The sequence below is a fragment of the Salmo trutta genome, chromosome 21 (genome assembly GCF_901001165.1).
Source record: "Salmo trutta chromosome 21, fSalTru1.1, whole genome shotgun sequence".
NCBI lineage: Eukaryota > Metazoa > Chordata > Actinopteri > Salmoniformes > Salmonidae > Salmo > Salmo trutta.
Window position 1 is genome coordinate 102172 of NC_042977.1, and position 18056 is coordinate 120227.

The following is an 18056-nucleotide window of genomic DNA, read 5'->3' on the forward strand; positions in this document are numbered from 1 at the left end:
AATGACTTTATAATATCTTCATAAGATGATTTACAGAAATCTAATGCAAAAAAAACCATTGTGACCAAATGTGATTCGTTTCAGGAAACTCGGCATATGTCGAGCGTCACTACATCACAGGAGAGCCATTGAAAATTTTTTTTTAATCAAAATGCATTTTTTGGCAGCAATGCCTTCTGGAACATTGTGAACATTCATGTGACTTGACAACAAACGTGTACGACATCTGTAAATACAAATAAAATTGTTATTACGAGCGTAGTTGGTTTAGCCACAGAAAAGGCCAGGAACCTTCCCTCTAGCTATGATTGGCTGAGATAATGGCTGGCCTGACATGCTGAGATATGAATTCAGATTGGTCTGCCATGTAGCATGCTTCTGTCTATAACATGAGCTGCTCAGTATGTGTAGGTAATCCTTTCTCATGTGGATTTTTTTAAAGATATCCCCGAAGTAGAACTGCCTAAAGTGTTGATCTCCACTTTCTAGAGGACCACGTTTTGAAATCAGTGCCTTGTGGAATTAGAGTATGATAGCTAAGGAGATGCTGGCGTTGGATTGCAAATATGCAGAGGGAGTTGAAAAGAGAACACACAGAAGGCTGTTGTATAAAACACCTGACTCCGGATTACATCTTCAAACTAAGGGCAACCATGACATCCGTGACAGAGGGAGAAGCGTCCATCCATGTATATGGGTAAGAGAGTCTAGCTAGCTACATTTTCAGATATTACACGTTTCTAATTTTGTCAGAATGTTATTTGCATTTCAAGTTAAAGCGTAGTGTTAGCTGACTGGCTCGCTAGCTAACGTTATGTGTATGATCTGTGTAGAAATATTATTCGTATCTCAGAGCCATTTGCATTGCTAGTTACAGCCTAATGTTAGCTAGTTAGCTAACGTTGAACCTAGCTGGTTAGCTACCTGCAGATTCATGCAGGGTAGTAACATGAGTTGGGATTATGGTGCATTGTTTAGTTAGCTGTACATTACATGTCTAAACAAAAGACTCCACTATGCAAGTAACTATTTCAATAGAATGTTTATGATGTCACTGCGACAACTGTCGATAGACGTAGCTAGTAAATTCGCTCTGGCTTTCTACTCCTATTTCAGAGCACTCATCTGTGCCAGAGCGCAGAATAAACAACGAATTTACAAACGCTCAACACCCGTTGAATATGGCCGGTGTCAGTAAACGTTGGAAAAAAGCACAATTAAATTGTTGCCAGCAGCACAGTTACAGTCACCAACGCTCTAGGCGGCAGGCAGCCTAGTGGTTAAAGCGTTGGGCCAGTAACCAAAAGGTTGCTGGATCGAATCCCCGAGCTGACAAGGTAAAAATATGTCCTTCTGCCCCTGAGCAAGGCAGTTAACCCACTGTTACCCGGGAGCCGAAGATGTGTATGTCGATTAAGGCACCTCTCTGATTCACGGGGGTTGGTTTAAATGCGGAAGAGACATTTCAGTTGTACAACTGAGTAGGTATCCCCCTTTCCCTCTCAATTCAATTCAAGGGCTTTATTGGGTGTAGACAAAGATTAGCTCTCCAGTTGGTACCAAAACACGCAAGGGCCATTTTCACTAAAGTGAGGTTACAAGTTAATCAACTTTAAAAGCAGAATTACTTTCCCATTGTTCTTCAACTATGATATACCATTTTGTAGCTCTGAGTCTCTACTTTTATCCAAAATAAAAAAACACAATTTAAAATTTTGCTACATAAAATCGAATTGAGCCAGTCGGTCACAAATATGGGCTAGTGTCACAAGGGGAAAAGGTTAGACTGGAGCACTGCTAACTCATCCACTGCGTTCAAGAAGAAAAAAACTGGAAAGTTTCAACACACCTCTTGTTTGCGGAGCAACTTCTGCATGACCATATGTCTGGCACTGCTCCCGGAGATGCTCATGTGCTCCTGCTCACTCAGCGGCTCCTGGCCCGTCCCGTCCTGCAAGGCCTCCTCCTCCTCCTCCACTTCCTTCTTCTTGGCCTCCTGGGCCGCCACCAGAGAGGTGACCAGCACCGGTGGTAAGGCCAGCACTGGGTTGACCAGGCCCACCTGAGGTAGCACAGGCAAAGCGGGCCGCACTGGGGTTACCCCTGTAAAAGAGAACGGAAGGAGGCAGCACAAGAAGGTCAAACCCCCCCAAGGTTGGACAGCCAACAGAGGAGCCTCCCCAAGCCCTAAGCCAGTGGCAATGGTGGGAAAATCCCCTCAGGGGCTTTTCCCAAGATAACTGGCTGGGTTGGCTCCTGTCTAGCAATGTTTAATTGTGACACGACAGCTCCCTGTCAAGTAAAAGGGTGCTATCGAACTGGAGCTAGCAATCATGGTGTTGGAATGTTGTGTCCACTAGCAGGCTGTGACTGGACTGACAACATTTGTTCTGTTGCATAAGGAACATTTCCACGTGATGTTTGGGGTTGGCAAAAGTTAGATGGCACAGAATCTCTATAGCAAAGCCTTCCAACCCCCTTCTAAAGCTCTACCATCTATTCCAGGTAAATATGGATCTCCTAGTCCATTAATCTTTGTCAAGTAAGTGTTAAAGTGGCAATCAGCAGTTGAATCAATAAACAAGCGTCCTCCTCTCCCTGATTCGGTAAAATGCTGGGGGAGGGGGCTGGAGAAATATAACCACTCTCAGACGAATAGACAGAGCTATGGATGCAAAGACTGACCATCCATGATATCAAAAGTATCGTTTTAACCATAGTGTTTGTTTACATTTACTTTGATTACAAACATTGGAGTAAAACAAGCTTATATATTTTGGGTTCTGATGGAGTACATCAGTTGAACTAAGCTCAGGAGGCATTTATAAGTTACAGTGCCTTCAGAAAGTATTCATACCCCTCGACTTAGTCCACATTTTGTTGTGTTACAACCTGAATTCAAACTGTATTAAATATTTTTTTAAATTCTCACCCATCTACAAACACCCCATAATGACAAAGTTCAAATGTTTTTAGAATTTATTGAAAATGAAATACATACATTTCTAATTTCCATAAGTATTCACAGCCCTGAGTCAATAGTTTGTAGAAGCACCTTTGGCAGTGATTACAGCTGTGAGTCTTTCTGGGTAAGTTTCTAAGAGCTTTGCACACATAGATTGTGTAGCATTTGCCCATTACTATTTTCAAAACCTTCAATCAATTTGGTTGTTGATCATTGCTAGACAACCATTTTCAGGTCTTGCCATTGATTTTTTCATATAGATTTAAGTCAAAACTGTAACTCGGCCAATAAGGAACATTCACTGTCTTCTTGGTTAGGTTATTTTCATGCTGAAAGGTGAATTCATATCTTGGTGTCTGGTGGAAAGCAGACAACCAGGTTTTCCTCTAGGATTTTGCCTGTGCTTAGCTCCATTCTGTATCTTTTTTATTCTGAAAGACTCCCCAGTCCTTAACGATTACAAGCATACCCATAACATGATGCAGCCACCACTATGCTTGAAAATATGGAGAGTGGTACTCAGCAATGTGTTGATCGGATTTGCCCCAAACATAACACTTGGTACTCAGGAAAAAACATGAATTGCTTTACCACATTTCGTTGCAGTATTATTTTAGTGCCTTGTTGCAAACAGAATGCATTTTTAACAATATTTTTATATTCTGTAAAGGCTTCTTTCTTTTCCCCTCTGTCAATTAGGTTAGTATTGTGGAGTAACTACAATGTTGATCCATCCTCAGTTTTCTCCTATCACAGCCATTAAACTCGAAGTGTTTAAAAGTCAACCTTGGCCACATGGTGAAATCCCTGAGTGATTTCCTTCCATTCCAGCAACTGAGTTAGAAAGGACACCTGTATCTTTGTAGTGACTGGTTGTATTGATACACTATGTGTGGGGTACAGACATGAGGTAGTCATTCAAAAATCATGTTAATCCATGCAACTTATGTGACTTAAGCAAATGTTTACTCCTGAACTTATTTAGGCTTGCCATAGCAAAGGGGTTGAATACTTATTGACTCTTGACATTTCAACTTTTCCTTTTTAATCATTTGTAAAAAAATAAATAAATAAATAACATAATTCCACTTTGACATTATGGGGTATTGTGTGTGTAGGGCAGTGACAAAAAAAACCTCAATTTAATCAATTTTAAATTCAGGCTGTAACACAGCAAAATCTGGCAAAAGTCAAGGGGTTTGAATACTTTCTTGATGCAATGTATATTCTTCAAGAATCAATGGGCACATCATTAATTCACAATCCAAAAATGGATGTAGCAACTGCAGACTGCCCCTTTAAGGGGAAAGGGAGGAGGGGCATGGGATGCAAACTAAACACTCCTTACAATAGAAAAATGAATGTATTCAAATGAATCCCCCCCACCCTCTAACCACCCTGGTTGTAGCTTCTTAATGGTCATGTTGATGCATACCAAAAGTAAACTCCACAAAACACACAGGATCTGAGACTCACTGGCCAATAGGAATGAGGGGCTATGTTTATGAGGGGAGGGGCTAGAAACAGTCCTCTTCACACTTGGTTGGTCAGTGTGCAGCAAAGGGGAGGGATTAAGTGGCCACTGTCGGTGCGATTGTGGAGTCAAGAGAGGGAGGGGAAGAAAGGAGAGAGAAAAAAGAGAGAGACAAGGAGAGAAGAGACAATAAAAGAGAATCTATTAGTGGAGTGGTCCTCCGACAGGCTATGTACAACTAACACACTGTAGGAGACAACAGCAGCCTGAAAAAAGTACAGAGGCAATTCCACTTCAGACAAAAAAATATCTATATGCACCGGTTTAATTCCTCTTCTCATTTTGGTTCCACCATATAACATTATAGGGTGTTAACAGATGGCATCACTAAGTGTTATTTTCAGGACTCCCTGTAACGCTACACCAGCGGCGTCGAACTCATTTTGCCCCGGGGCTGCATTCGTTCTTCAACGAGGTCCGGAGGGCTGCACTGAAAATTGGTTATACTTCCTTGCCAACAAAGTTAACAAGAAATTGTCCTCTATCCATCATTTTTTTAAATTTTGCTCCCTGACACTTCTAGCGAGCTGGACAGTCAAGAAACTGTATGAATATGGGTCCACTATTTCTACAGTTTTGATTTGGTTTTAGTCATTTTAAAGTATATTGAGTTCATTTCCCCCCTTAAAATCTATTTTTTTCTATCATTTTTTACTCAAACCACCCGCGGGCTGGATTGGACCCCCTCGCTGGGCAGATCTGGCATGAGGGCCATATGCTCCATACAGAACTGTCTCTCTCTTCTTACTGAACTCAAAACAAAGTGAAAGGCATTGAGATGCCAATTGATAGTCATTTTGGGAGAATGTATTTATTAGGGTTTTAACCAATCTTTAATAAGAGTTTATCAACAACCTGTAGTTGTTAATATAGGCAAAACACATTACTGCATGTTACTTCTCATTGTAATTTGGTCCCAAAAATGTCAACTGAGCAGCCCCTCTATTTGACTTAAAAAGACTGCTACAAAATTGAGCGTTTACAGCTTTGTTTTGGGAAATGGCCGCTAAATGACCACATAACACAGCTAACATAAATCTTATAATATATGTTGCATCAGCTTGTCTGTTGCCAGTACTTGCATTTATCCAATTCATTCCCAATGACCCTACAACTGTCCAATTCTGCACTTACCTGGGCATCTGGCCTCTTTTCATACACACCAACTCACTGTCTCACTCTGGATAGCCCATGTAGTGAAAGGCATGCTAATAAATGCACACAGTTCCCTCGCCAGCCAATGAGAGGCACATTATGCACCACCATTGAACAGAGGTTGTTTAAAAGTAACACTTATTTTCTTTCTGATTCAAGGCCAAACAAAAGGCTGAGTGTGAAAGCTGCTATGACCAGCACCTGCTCCTCAACTCAATTTCTTACAGTCCAATCTTCCATCTTCCCATTTCAACTCAGTCCACAAAAGCTAGCCTGGTGGAACAAGCCTGATCACTGCGTTCATCATTCTATTTCACTTCACATATCAGCCTGGCATTCGTCCGCATTGAAACTGTTTGAGCCTATGTCTGTTATGAGGGAATTATACATAACTAAATTGGCAGCGATTGAATCACCTTTAACCAATCAGAGGACAGACGGGCTTATTCAAAGCACTATATTTGGCCACAGGGTTTTTGACCTAAAACCAGCCACTGTTTCTATTTGGAGCAGCCATTTTCTGGCATATTCCAAACACACATCTGTTGAAGAAAGGCCAGAGTGATAACAGCAGTAAAACAGAATCAGGCTGTTTACAGCAGCCATCAGATTCCTCTACCACCCCCCATGATGTCCTTTCAAATCGGTGAGGTTACCAGGAAGTCAGAGTTCCTCTTTCTACATCCCCTTAATCTTTTGCTAAATCCCAAATGAACCCCCACAGAACTTCTTCATGGCCAGTAAAATGATTCTCTACACAATGACTGCTTGTTTTGCCACAAACTGACATGAGGCAAACTATTTCAATTTTGCAAACAGGAAAATGTGGAGCTATTTCTGCATATTGCACCTTTCATGTGGCTCTATACTTCAGCATTTTGGATTTGAGATCAAATGTATCATATGAAACGACAGTACAGAATGTCAACTTTTATTTGAGGGTATTTTCAGACATACATTACCATTTAGAAATTAATGCACTTCATTTATCTGTAGCCGGGTGTACAAATTTTCATTTGTGTATTAAAGTAGTCAAAAGTTTAAAATGTGGTCTCATATTCGTAGCACGTGACTCTACAAACTTGTTGGATGCATTTGCAGTTCGTTTTGGTTGTGTTTTTGGAAATTCTTTGCCCATTAGGAACTGAATGGTGAATGGAGCAATTTTCTTTCTAAGTGAGATGTTTCTGAACACTTCGAAATGAATCCTGATGATGCCATGATTAACAAGAATCATGAATAAATCATTATTAATCACCAATACCAAGAGGGGCGTCTAACTTTCTCACTCATCCTTATTAAAATTGTATTTATGATTATCCATAATCTTGGTAGCATCCGCAGCACTTTGTAGAATTGTTCAGAAACATCCATTTTTACTTTCAATAAAAGTGACGGCAAAATGACAATACATTATTCACCATTCAGTTCCTACTGTGTAAAATATAATCCGAAACACGAACAAAAACAAACTGCAAATACATCCAACAAATGTGTAGAGTCACATGCTTGATGTAGTCATTGGGTGCAAGGAAAATGGGAACAAATACATTTTTGACTACTTTAATACACTATAAAACTATATGAATTTGTCAAAATACTTATGACTTTTTCAAATGGCGACACTAGATACTAGTCCTGAGCAATTACTGTTTTTTAAGGTCGGTTCGGTTTTGATATTAAACAAATAAAAAAATGCATTATGTGGGTTGAATGCTACAACACAGAATAAAACAATTGATGGTATGACTGTCCATTACTATCACTTATTAGGCTCTAACCTTCATTTATTCACATTATTTAAATAACATATTTTGGTGTTGTATATTTGTTTTTGGTACGATGACTATTATTTAATTAATAAAACCCTTATGATGGTAGAGACTGCCTATTACTGCTCATCACTTAATAATAAACTATCCTTTAGTCAAATTACTTTAACCCCTTATATCTCAATATCTACTAAGCTAACATATGCAATTGTTTTAAGATGGTCATAAAATTGATCATTTACCCACTTGATTTTGAATGAGGCATACACTACCGGTCAAAAGTTTTAGAACACCTACTCATTCAAGGGTTTTTCTTTATTTTTACTATTTTCTACATTGTAGAATAATAGTGAAGACATCAAAACTATGAAATAACACATATGCAATCATAGAAAGAAGAAACCAAAAAAGAGTTAAACAAATGAAAATATATTTTATATGTGACTCTCTTCAAATAGCCACCCTTTGGCTTGTAGACAGCTTTGCACACTCTTTGCATTCTCTCAACCAGCTTCATAAAGTAGTCACTTGGAACACCTTTCAGTTAACAGGTGTGACTTCTTAAAAGTTAAATTTGTGGAATTTCTTTACTTCCTTCCATATTACGGCAAGAACAGCTCAAATAAGCAAAGACAAACGACAGTCCATCATCACTTTAAGACATGAATGCCAGTCAATGCGGAAAATATCAAGAACTTGAATGTTTCTTCAAGCGCAGTCGCAAAAACCATCAAGCGCTATGATGAAACTGTCTCTCATGAGGACCGCCACAGTAATGGAAGACCCAGAGTTACCTCTGCTGCAGAGGAGAAGTTCATTAGAGTTACCAGCCTCAGAAATTGCAGCCCAAATAAATGCTTCAGAGTTCAAGTAACAGACATCTCAACATCAACTATTCAGAGAAGACTGCGTGAATCAGGCCTTCATGGTTGAATTGCCGCAAAGAAACCACTACTAAAGGACACCAATAAGAAGAAGAGACATGCTTGGGCCAAGAAACACAAGTAATGGACATCATACCGGTGGAAATCTGTCCTTTGGTCTGATAAGTCCAAATTTGAGATTTTTGGTTCCAACCGCCATGTCTTTGTGAGACGTGGTGTGGGTGAATGGATGATCTCCGCATGCGTGTTTCCCACCATAAAGCATGGAGGAGGAGGTGTTATGGTGTGGGGGTACTTTGCTGATGATTTTTTTTAGAATTCAAGGGATGAGTCGGACCGCAGAGTGAAGGAAAAGCAGCCAACAAGAGTTCAGTATATGTGGGAACTCCTTCAAGACTGTTGGGAAAGCATTCCAGGTGAAGCTGGTTGAGAGAATACCAAGAGTGTGCAAAGCTGTCATCAAGCCAAAGGATGGCAATTTTAAGAATATAAAATATATTTTGATTTGTTTAACACTACATGATTTTATTTCTTAGTTTTCTATTTCTTAGTTTTGACGTCTTCACTATTGTTCTACAATGTAGAAAATAGTTAAAAATAAAGAAAAACCCTTGAATGAGTAGGGTGTTCTAAAACCTTTGACCAGTAGTGTATATACATTTACATTTTAGTCATTTAGCAGACGCTCTTATCCAGAGCGACTTACAGTAGTGAATGCATACATTTAATTTCATGCATTTTTTTGTTGTTGTACTGGCCCCCCGTGGGAATCGAACCCACAACCCTGGCGTTGCACACACCATGCTGGCGTTGCAAACACCATGCTCTACCAACTGAGCCACAGGGAAGACTATATCAAAATAAAATAAAAAAAATGTGAGCAAACATTGAATTTGGCCTTTACTGCTATAGCCCATAGAAACGCATTGAATAACACATTTGTACATGGCAAAACAGACAACTATCAATCGATCAGATGTATTTCGGTTAGAGATACCTAAGCAACTGCTCTCTATCGCTCTTCCTCTCCATGTCTGTCTGCTGGCCCCCCAAGCAAGCCCGGGCAAGAACAGGCAGCTGTAGGTGCAATGGATTCTGGTCATTGTAGTCAATTACCACATTTTCCGCACTTAACTATGATGAATATTGATTAGCCTGTTGAAAACGACATCTTTCTACAACCTACCACAGTTCATGCTTGATTAAATCGAAGATGCCTAGAAACTGCTTCTCCAATAGAAATCCCCGATCACGCTTGTAGGGGATGTCATGGCACCGTTGGCTAGCTAAGCTCATGCACAGAAACACACGCTCATGTGCAGTCATTGGGTTTAATGGTCATCTCCCGCAGAACTGCGCATGCGCAGGCCGTCAAATCAAAGGCACTCCTTCGATATAAACTTGTGCTTGACGAAAATTAAAACGTGTCAGTTTGTCACTTTCACGAGGTAGGCATAATAACATGTTCAGTTACTTAAGACATTGGCTCGAATCAAGGTTGTGCGTTTAAATTGAGAAAATTAACAACAAAGAGTTTCTTTTCTCCCATTGACTTCCCAAACCCCAAACCCCTGTCTGGTCTGTCAAGTCTGCTTCGCGAAGCATTCCCAGAAGTATCGTGATGTTGGGTCTCTGGGTTTAGAAACTCTGTGATTAGATTTCTCTCTGGAGTAACGGTGTGTTGAGCTCACAGAAAAAAAACGAACTAAATGGAATTCAAATAAGTGAATAAGTTATTTCAAAATCGTAAATAAACCGAAATTCCGGGCTAATCACTCAGCACTAGTAGATACATAAAGTGCTTTCATTTCTAAATGGTAAAACAGATACAGTATGGAAAAACCCTCTAATAAATAATACATTCTGTACTGTTGTCTCAAACATTTTATCTCAAATCCAAAATGCTGGAGTATAGAGACAAATATATATTTTTTAAATTACTGTCCAAATACATGGCGTTGACTGTATATACTTTACTAACGACTCTACTCCAAACCCTTCCCAACTGCACAGGCATGGCCAAGGGCCTTAGTAGTAGAAACATTGCCATTAAACTTTTAGGAGCTTTTAAACTGTATACTTTTTTCCCAATTGGAATTGTTGGCAGCCTGCAGCCATGGAGGCTTGTTGGATGTGCATACACTTTTCTTTAAACAAACGTGTGTGTGTGTGTGTGTGTGTGTGTGTGTGTGGGAGGGGGGTTTGAGGTGCTTGGCTTACCTGTGATGACCCCCGGGGCCTGGGCTGCCATGACGGCTTGGGGCAGGCTACCCAACTGTTGAGAGAGGAGGGCGGGCCCAGCCAGCGCTCCCAGCACCGATGACCCAACCGTCTCCTGGAAGAACAAAGCCAGACATGAGGGTACACCACCTGGATTGTGCCAGTGACTACAAAAACAGAAAATGACAAATGCTAAAAAAATTGAGTTGGGATAGTCTGTCCTGAAGACCAAGGTGTGCATTGTTTTGTTTTCTCCTCCAGCACAATAGTGCATTTTATATGGAGCACGTCAGTCATGCGCGCATTCACGTGCGTACTTGCATTTTAAATATAATATATTGAAGTGGATGAGAGTGACACAAAAAGTGAGGTGTCGGGATCTGGGGCTCACTGGGGACACCCTCTCCCAAAGGAAGGGGGTAATGCAGTGACCTTAAAGTATCTGTCCAGTGTTCCAGATTTCAATGAAATATGACCTAAAATGTATTACAATATGAAATAAATAGATGTCCTTTCCAAATTTTTTTTTTTAAATTAAGGATGTTAAAAAGCCGTTTTTCTCTGTGCCCTGGTTTGGGTGTATAACAGAAAAAAAAAAAAAAAAAAACTGCTGATTTGCCTGCTCAGCCAATAAGATGAACATACATATTCAAATGAGCTCCAACGTGGGGCCAGAGTCACTGCCGAACTACCCGGCAGGCTTGCCCTTTGCTCATGCTGCAGCAAACCAAGTCAAATAGTATGGATGGATTCAGCATTTGGAAACGTATGATGGAATTACTAGGGCACATTACTACAGCAATAAACACAGACTGTGTCATTTCTGTCCATTGCTTTGTCACTATTCCGTTAGAGATGATCAGCTTGAGCGAAGTGAGGTGCAGTCACTGATCTACAAACAGTATTCCTGCCAAATAACAGGATTTGTGCAATTCATAGAGCTACGACTCCCCTGATTTAGGCAATTCCCCCCTCTGAACACACACATGCACAACCAGACATTGACTGATTGGAGACTGCTTGTGTCAATTAAAGACAATTTCCTAGGATTTTCTACCTGCAGCAACACAAGTTGATAATGCTGGATATACCAGTAAAATCAAAGTGCCTCAAAAAGTACCTAAAATGCATGGCACTAGTTATGTTTTGCCTGTGTTTGTTTCCAAAAAGGTAAAACTGTCACCCTGTCAGTTTAATATTTAATATAAACAAATGACATAGAAAATATTAATTGGGACTTACTGAGCCTGGCTTTAAGAAACAATACATCATTCAAAGAATATATCACAGAGCTTCAATTGAAATTGAATCTCTTGAGCCAACGTAAATTCAATTTGCAACTGACACCAAGTGGAAAATAGTTTCTATTAAAATGAGGGCACAGACAGTACTGACCTGGGCAGTGATTTTGGCTGTGGCAGCTGCAGCCGCCACAGCTGCAGCAGGGGGGAGTCCGCCAGGTGTGGTTGGAGTGAGCAGGGGCATGGGGGGGGTGACCGCTTTGCCTACACGCAGGTATTGACCCCCTAGGTCAAAGAGATTCATGGAGGAAACTGCATCCTGGGAGGACTGAGCCTTGTCGTACTCTAACGGGTGGCAGATGGGAAACAAAGAGATTCGATTAGGGCTGGAACAATTACCATATAACTGTGTAACCGACAGTTATGGATGAATACCGTCATGAAAATAAAATAACCGTCATAACTGTAACTAAATTTTTTTTTAAAAATGGCCGAAGACGGGACGGTTGGGAATTTGTGCGTTTGAGTCCGTTTCTGCTGTAACATGGACTCTACAAGGTGATGAAACTTTGTTGCTCCTTGCTAAATCAAGAAAGGTGTTGTAGCAAACAAGTCTTGCCGAGGCAACGCCCCCCCCCCCTTACTGCAGCAGCAGCACATGCAGTCAGGAGTGGAAAAGAGGAGAAAATGTGCGGCAAATTCCATGACTGTCACAGCCCTAGATTCAATACCTGATTGTCTTATTTGGGAGGCATGTTTAACAGATGCATAATATCGTACTGGCATAAACATTATTATAGCATAATTGCTATTACCTGATTATCACCCAAAGTCATGATACCTGCACCATTAAGGGGTTCGTTAAAGAACAAACCCCAATGTGGTAATGCATATGAGTGCCGTAGCCTACTCTGCAAAATGCACAACACATTGTATTACTGTCGGTCACACCATAGCCATCCCATCCCAAGCAGAACATTAACTAAACTCAGCAACAAAAAAAACGTCCTCTCACTGTCAACTGCGTTTATTTTCAGAAAACTTAACATGTGTAAATATTTGTATGAACATAAGATTCAACAGAGACAAACTGAACAAGTTCCACAGACATGTGACTAACAGAAATTGAATAATGTGTCCCTGAACAAAGGGGGGGGGGGGGTCAAAATCAAAAGTAACAGTCAGTATCTGGTGTGGCCACCAGCTGCATTAAGGACTGCAGTGCATCTCCTCCTCATGGATTGCACCAGATTTGCCAGTTCTTGCTGTGAGATGTTACTCCACTCTTCCACCAAGACACCTGCAAGTTCCCTGACATTTTCTGGGGGGCCCTAGCCCTCACCCTCCGATCCAACAGGTCCCAGACGTGTTCAACGGCCATGGCAGAACACTGACATTCCTGTCTTGCAGAAAATCACGCACAGAACGAGTATTATGGCTGGTGGCATTGTCATGCTGGAGGGTCATGTCAGGATGAGCCTGCAGGAAGGGTACCACATGAGGGAGGAGGATGCCTTCCCTGTAACGCACAGCGTTGAGATTGCCTGCAATAACAACAAGCTCAGTCCGATGATGCTGTGACAACACCCCAGACCATGACGGACCCTCCACCTCCAAATCGATCCCGCTCCAGAGTTCAGGCTTCAGTGTAACGCTCATTCCTTCGACAAAAAACGCAAATCCGACCATCACCCCTGGTGAGACAAAACCGCGACTCGTCAGTGAAGAGCACTTTTTGCCAGTCCTGTCCAGCGACAGTGGGTTTGTGCCCATAGGTGATGTTTTTGCCGGTGATGTCTGGGGAGGACCTGCCTACAACAGGCCTTCATGCCCTCAGTCCAGCCTCTCTCAGCCAATTGCGGACAGTCTGAGCACTGATGGAGGGATTGTGCATTCCCTGGTGTAACTCGGGCAGTTATTGTTGCCACCCTGTACCTGTCCCGCAGGTGTGATGTTCGGATGCACCGATCCTGTGCAGGTGTTGTTACATGTGGTCTGCCACTGCGAGGACGATCAGCTGTCCGTCCTGTCTCCCTGTAGCTCTGTCTTAGGCGTCTCACAGTACGGACATTAAAATGTATTTTCCTGGCCACATCTGCAGTCTTCATGCCTCCTTGCAGCATGCCTAAGGCACGTTCACGCAGATGAGCAGGGACCCTGGGCATCTTTCTTTTGGTATTTTTCAGAGTCAGTAGAAATGCCTCTATAGTGTCCTAAGTTTTCATTACTGTGACCCTAATTGCCTACCATCTGTAAGCTGTTAGTGTCTTAACGACTGTTCCACAGGTGCATATTCATTATTTGTTTATGGTTCATTGAACAAGCATGGGAAACAGTGTTTAAACCCTTTACAATAAAGATCTGTGAAGTTATTTGGATTTTTACGAATTATCTTTGAAAAACAGGGTCCTGAAAAAGGGACGTTTATTTTTTTGCTGAGTTTATGTAAATTAATCCACTATTGTAAGTCTTGCACCTGTTAAAAGTTAAAATACTTCCAGAACCCACATTTTACCACTTCACACTACCACATCTATTAATATTGTGAAAAATACAGAGCTAATGATAACTGTAGACAGTTGGTTAAGCTTAGCTAGCTAGTTGAATGGAACTGTTTTGATTTGAATACCACAACACCGGAGAAGCCTGAAGTGAGAGGACTGCCCAAATGGAAATTACTTGAAATAGTGAAAATTTTCTACTCTGGGCCTACGCAAATATTAGTGGAAGAGTAGCTAGCTATCTACAAAGCCCAATGCACGGAGAAGCTGAGAATGTTGGTGACAGCTATGTGTACTGCTGACCTACCCGTCTCTGACCAGCTATTCCCCTTGGCTGTGATCGAGATGCTCCCTCCTCCAGACCATCGATACATCCTCCACTAAAACCATCCAAAATACTTCAACAACTGCCTGATGACTATTGATTTATATTGGTTTTCTAGAATTTTCTGTTGTATACACAACAACTTTTTGCTGCCATGTACAGTGCATTCGGAAAGTATTCAGACTCAGTGACTGCCCACATTTTGTTACATTACAGACTTATTCTAATATGGATTAAATTGTATGTTTTCCCTTATCAATCTATGCACACTACCCCATAATGACAAAGCGAAAACAAGTATTTAGAAAGTCTTGCAAATTTATTACGAATAAAAAACATAAATACAGTAACAGTCAAAAGTTTGGACACCTACACATTCAAGGGTATTTCTTTAATTTTTACTGACGTCTACATTGTAGATTCATCAAAGTAGCCACCCTTTGCCTTGATGACAGCTTTGCACACTCTTGGCATTCTCTCAACCAGCTTCACCTGGAATGCTTTTCAACAGTATTGAAGGAGTTCCCACATATGCTGAGCACTTGTTGGCTGCTTTTCTTTCACTCTGTGGTCCAACTCATCCCAAAACATCTCAATTAGGTTGAGGTCGGGTGATTGTGGAGGCCAGGTCATCTGATGCAGCACTCCATCACTCTCCTTCTTGGTCAAATAGCCTTTACACAGCCTAGATGTGTGTTTTGAGTCATTGTCCTGTTGAAAAGCAAATGATAGCCCCACTAAGCGCAAACCAGATGGGATGGCGTATCACTGCAGAATGCTGTGGTAGCCATGTTGGTTAAGAGTCCTTGAATTCTAAATAAATCACAGAATGTCACCAGTAAAGCACCCCCACACCATCACACCGGGAACCACACATGCGGAGATCATCCATTCACCTACTCCGCTTCTCACAAAGACACAGCGGTTGGAACCAAAAATCTCAAATTTGGACTCACCAGACCAAAGGACAGATTTCCACCGGTCTAATGTCCATTAATCATGTTTCTTGGCCCAAGCAAGTCTCTTCTTATTGGTGTCCTTTAGAAGTGGTTTCTTTGCAGAAATTCAACCATGAAGGCCTTATTCATACGGTCTCCCCTGAACAGTTGATGTTGAAATGTGTCTGTTACTTGAACTCTGAAGTAATTTCTGAGGTGAACTTATCCTCTGCAGTAGAGGTAACTCTGGGTCTTCCTTTCCAGTGGCAGTCCTCATGAGAGCCAGTTTCATCATAGCGCTTGATGGTTTTTGCGACTGCGCTTGAAGAAATATTCAAAGTTCTTGATATTTTCCGGATTGACTGGCATTCATGTCTTAAAGTGATGATGGACTGTCGTTTGTCTTTGCTTATTTGAGCTGTTCTTGCCATAATATGGACTTGGTCTTTTACCAAATAGGACTATCTTCTGTATACCACCCTACCTTGTCACAACACAACTGATTGGCTCAAACGCATTAAGGAAATCAATTCCACAGATTGACTTTTAACAAGGCACACCTGTTAATTGAAATGCATTCCAGGTGACTACCCCACGAAGCTGGTTGAAAGAATGCCAAGCGTGTGCAAAGCTGTCATGAAGACAACGGGTGGCTACTTTGAAGAATCTAAAATATATTTTGATTTGTTTAACACTTTGCTGGTGACTACATGAATCCATATGTGTTAATTCATAGTTCTGATGTCTTCACTATTATTCTACAATATGGACAATAGTAAAAATAAAGAAAAACCCTTGAATGAGTAGGTGTGTCCAAACTTTTGACTGATACTGTAAGTATTCAGAGCCTTTGCTATGAGACTCAAAATTGAGCTCAGGTGCATTCTGTTTCCATTAATCATTGTTGAGATGTTTCTACAACTTGATTGGAGTCCACCTGTGGTAAATTCAATTGATTGGACATGATTTGGAAAGGCACATAACTGCTTATATAAGGTCCCACAGTTGACAGTGCATGTCAGAGCAAAAACCAACCCATAAAGTCGAAGGAATTGTCCGTAGAGCTCCGAGACAGAATTGTGTTGAGGCACAGATCTGGGGAAGGGTACCAAAAAATGTATGCAGGTCCCCAAGAACACAGTAGCCTTCATCCTTAAATGGAAGAAGTGTGGAACCACCAAGACTTTTCCTAGAGCTGGCCGCCCGGCCAAACTGAGCAAATGGGGGAGAAGGGCCTTGGACAGGGAGGTAACCAAGAACCCGATGGTCACTCTGACAGAGCTCCAGAGAGCCACTCCTCAGTAAAGGCACATGACAGCCCGCTTGGACTTTGCCAGAAGGCACCCAAAGGACTCTCAGAACATGAGAAACAGGATTCTCTGATCTGATTAAACAAGATTGAACTCTTTGCCCTGAATGCCAAGAGTCACGTCTCTGAGGAAACCTGGCACTACGGCGAAGCATGGTGGTGGCAGCATCATGCTGTGGGGATGTTTTTCAGCAGCAGAGACTGGGAGACAAGTCAGGATCAAAGGAAAGATTAACGGAGCAAAGTACAGAGAGATCCGCATGACGCAAGATGGCGCCGACAGAGTGTCCTTTGGAAACTATGCAGTATTTAGTTTTTTTATGTATTACTTCTTACATTGTTTTAAGTATTATTACATACAGACGGGAAGAACTATTGGATATAAGAGCAACGTCAACTTACCAACTTTACGACCAGGAACACGACTTTTCCGAAGCGGACCCTTTGTTCGGGTCACCACCCAGGACATTGGTTCTAATCCCAGAGGCCGACCCAAAACAACGTCGCCGCAGGAGAGGTAAATGGAGCGGCCTCCTGGTCAGACTTCGAAGGCATTCACACCACCCACCGCTTCCGAAGATATTACTCGCCAATGTCTAGTCTCTAGACAACAAGGTGGATGAAATTAGGGCAAGGGTTGCCTTCCAGAGAGACAGAGATTGTAACATTCTCTGTTTCATGGAAACATGGCTCTCTCGTGATATGTTGTAGGAGTCAGTACAGCCACCCGGGTTTCTTCATGCGTAGCGCCGACAAAAACAAACATCTCTCTGGTAAGAAGAAGGGGGGGGGGTGTATGCTTCATGATTAATGACGCATGGTGTAATCATAACATACAGGAACTCAAGTCCTTTTGTTCACCTGACCTAGAATTCCTTAAAATCAAATGCCGACCACATTATCTCCCAAGAGAATTCTCTTTGATTATAGTCACAGCTGTGTATATCCCCCCCAGCAGATACCTCGACGGCCCTCAAGGAACTTCACTGGACTCTATGCAAACTGGAAACCATATATCCTGAGGCTGCATTTATTGTAGCTGGGTATTTTAACAATGCTAATTTGAGAACAAGGCTACCTAAATTCTACCAGCACATTGACTATAGCACATTGACTGTAGCACCGCAGGCAATACACTGGAAAACTGCTACTCTAACTTCCGCGATACATACAAGGCCCTCCCCCGGCAAATCCGACCACGACTCCATCTTG

General features: G+C 41.6%; 1 protein-coding gene across 1 annotated transcript in view; it reads right to left on the reverse strand.

Moving 5' to 3' along the window:
- puf60a (poly-U binding splicing factor a) overlaps positions 1-18056 on the reverse strand; it is a 100142-nt gene that overhangs the window by 13426 nt on the left and 68660 nt on the right. The window contains exons 8-10 of the mRNA XM_029703918.1: positions 11926-12116; positions 10531-10645; positions 1850-2103 (exon numbers count right to left, since the gene is read on the reverse strand). Of these exons, the coding sequence (XP_029559778.1) occupies positions 1850-2103; positions 10531-10645; positions 11926-12116 (560 nt within the window). The remainder of the gene's footprint in view (positions 1-1849; positions 2104-10530; positions 10646-11925; positions 12117-18056) is intronic.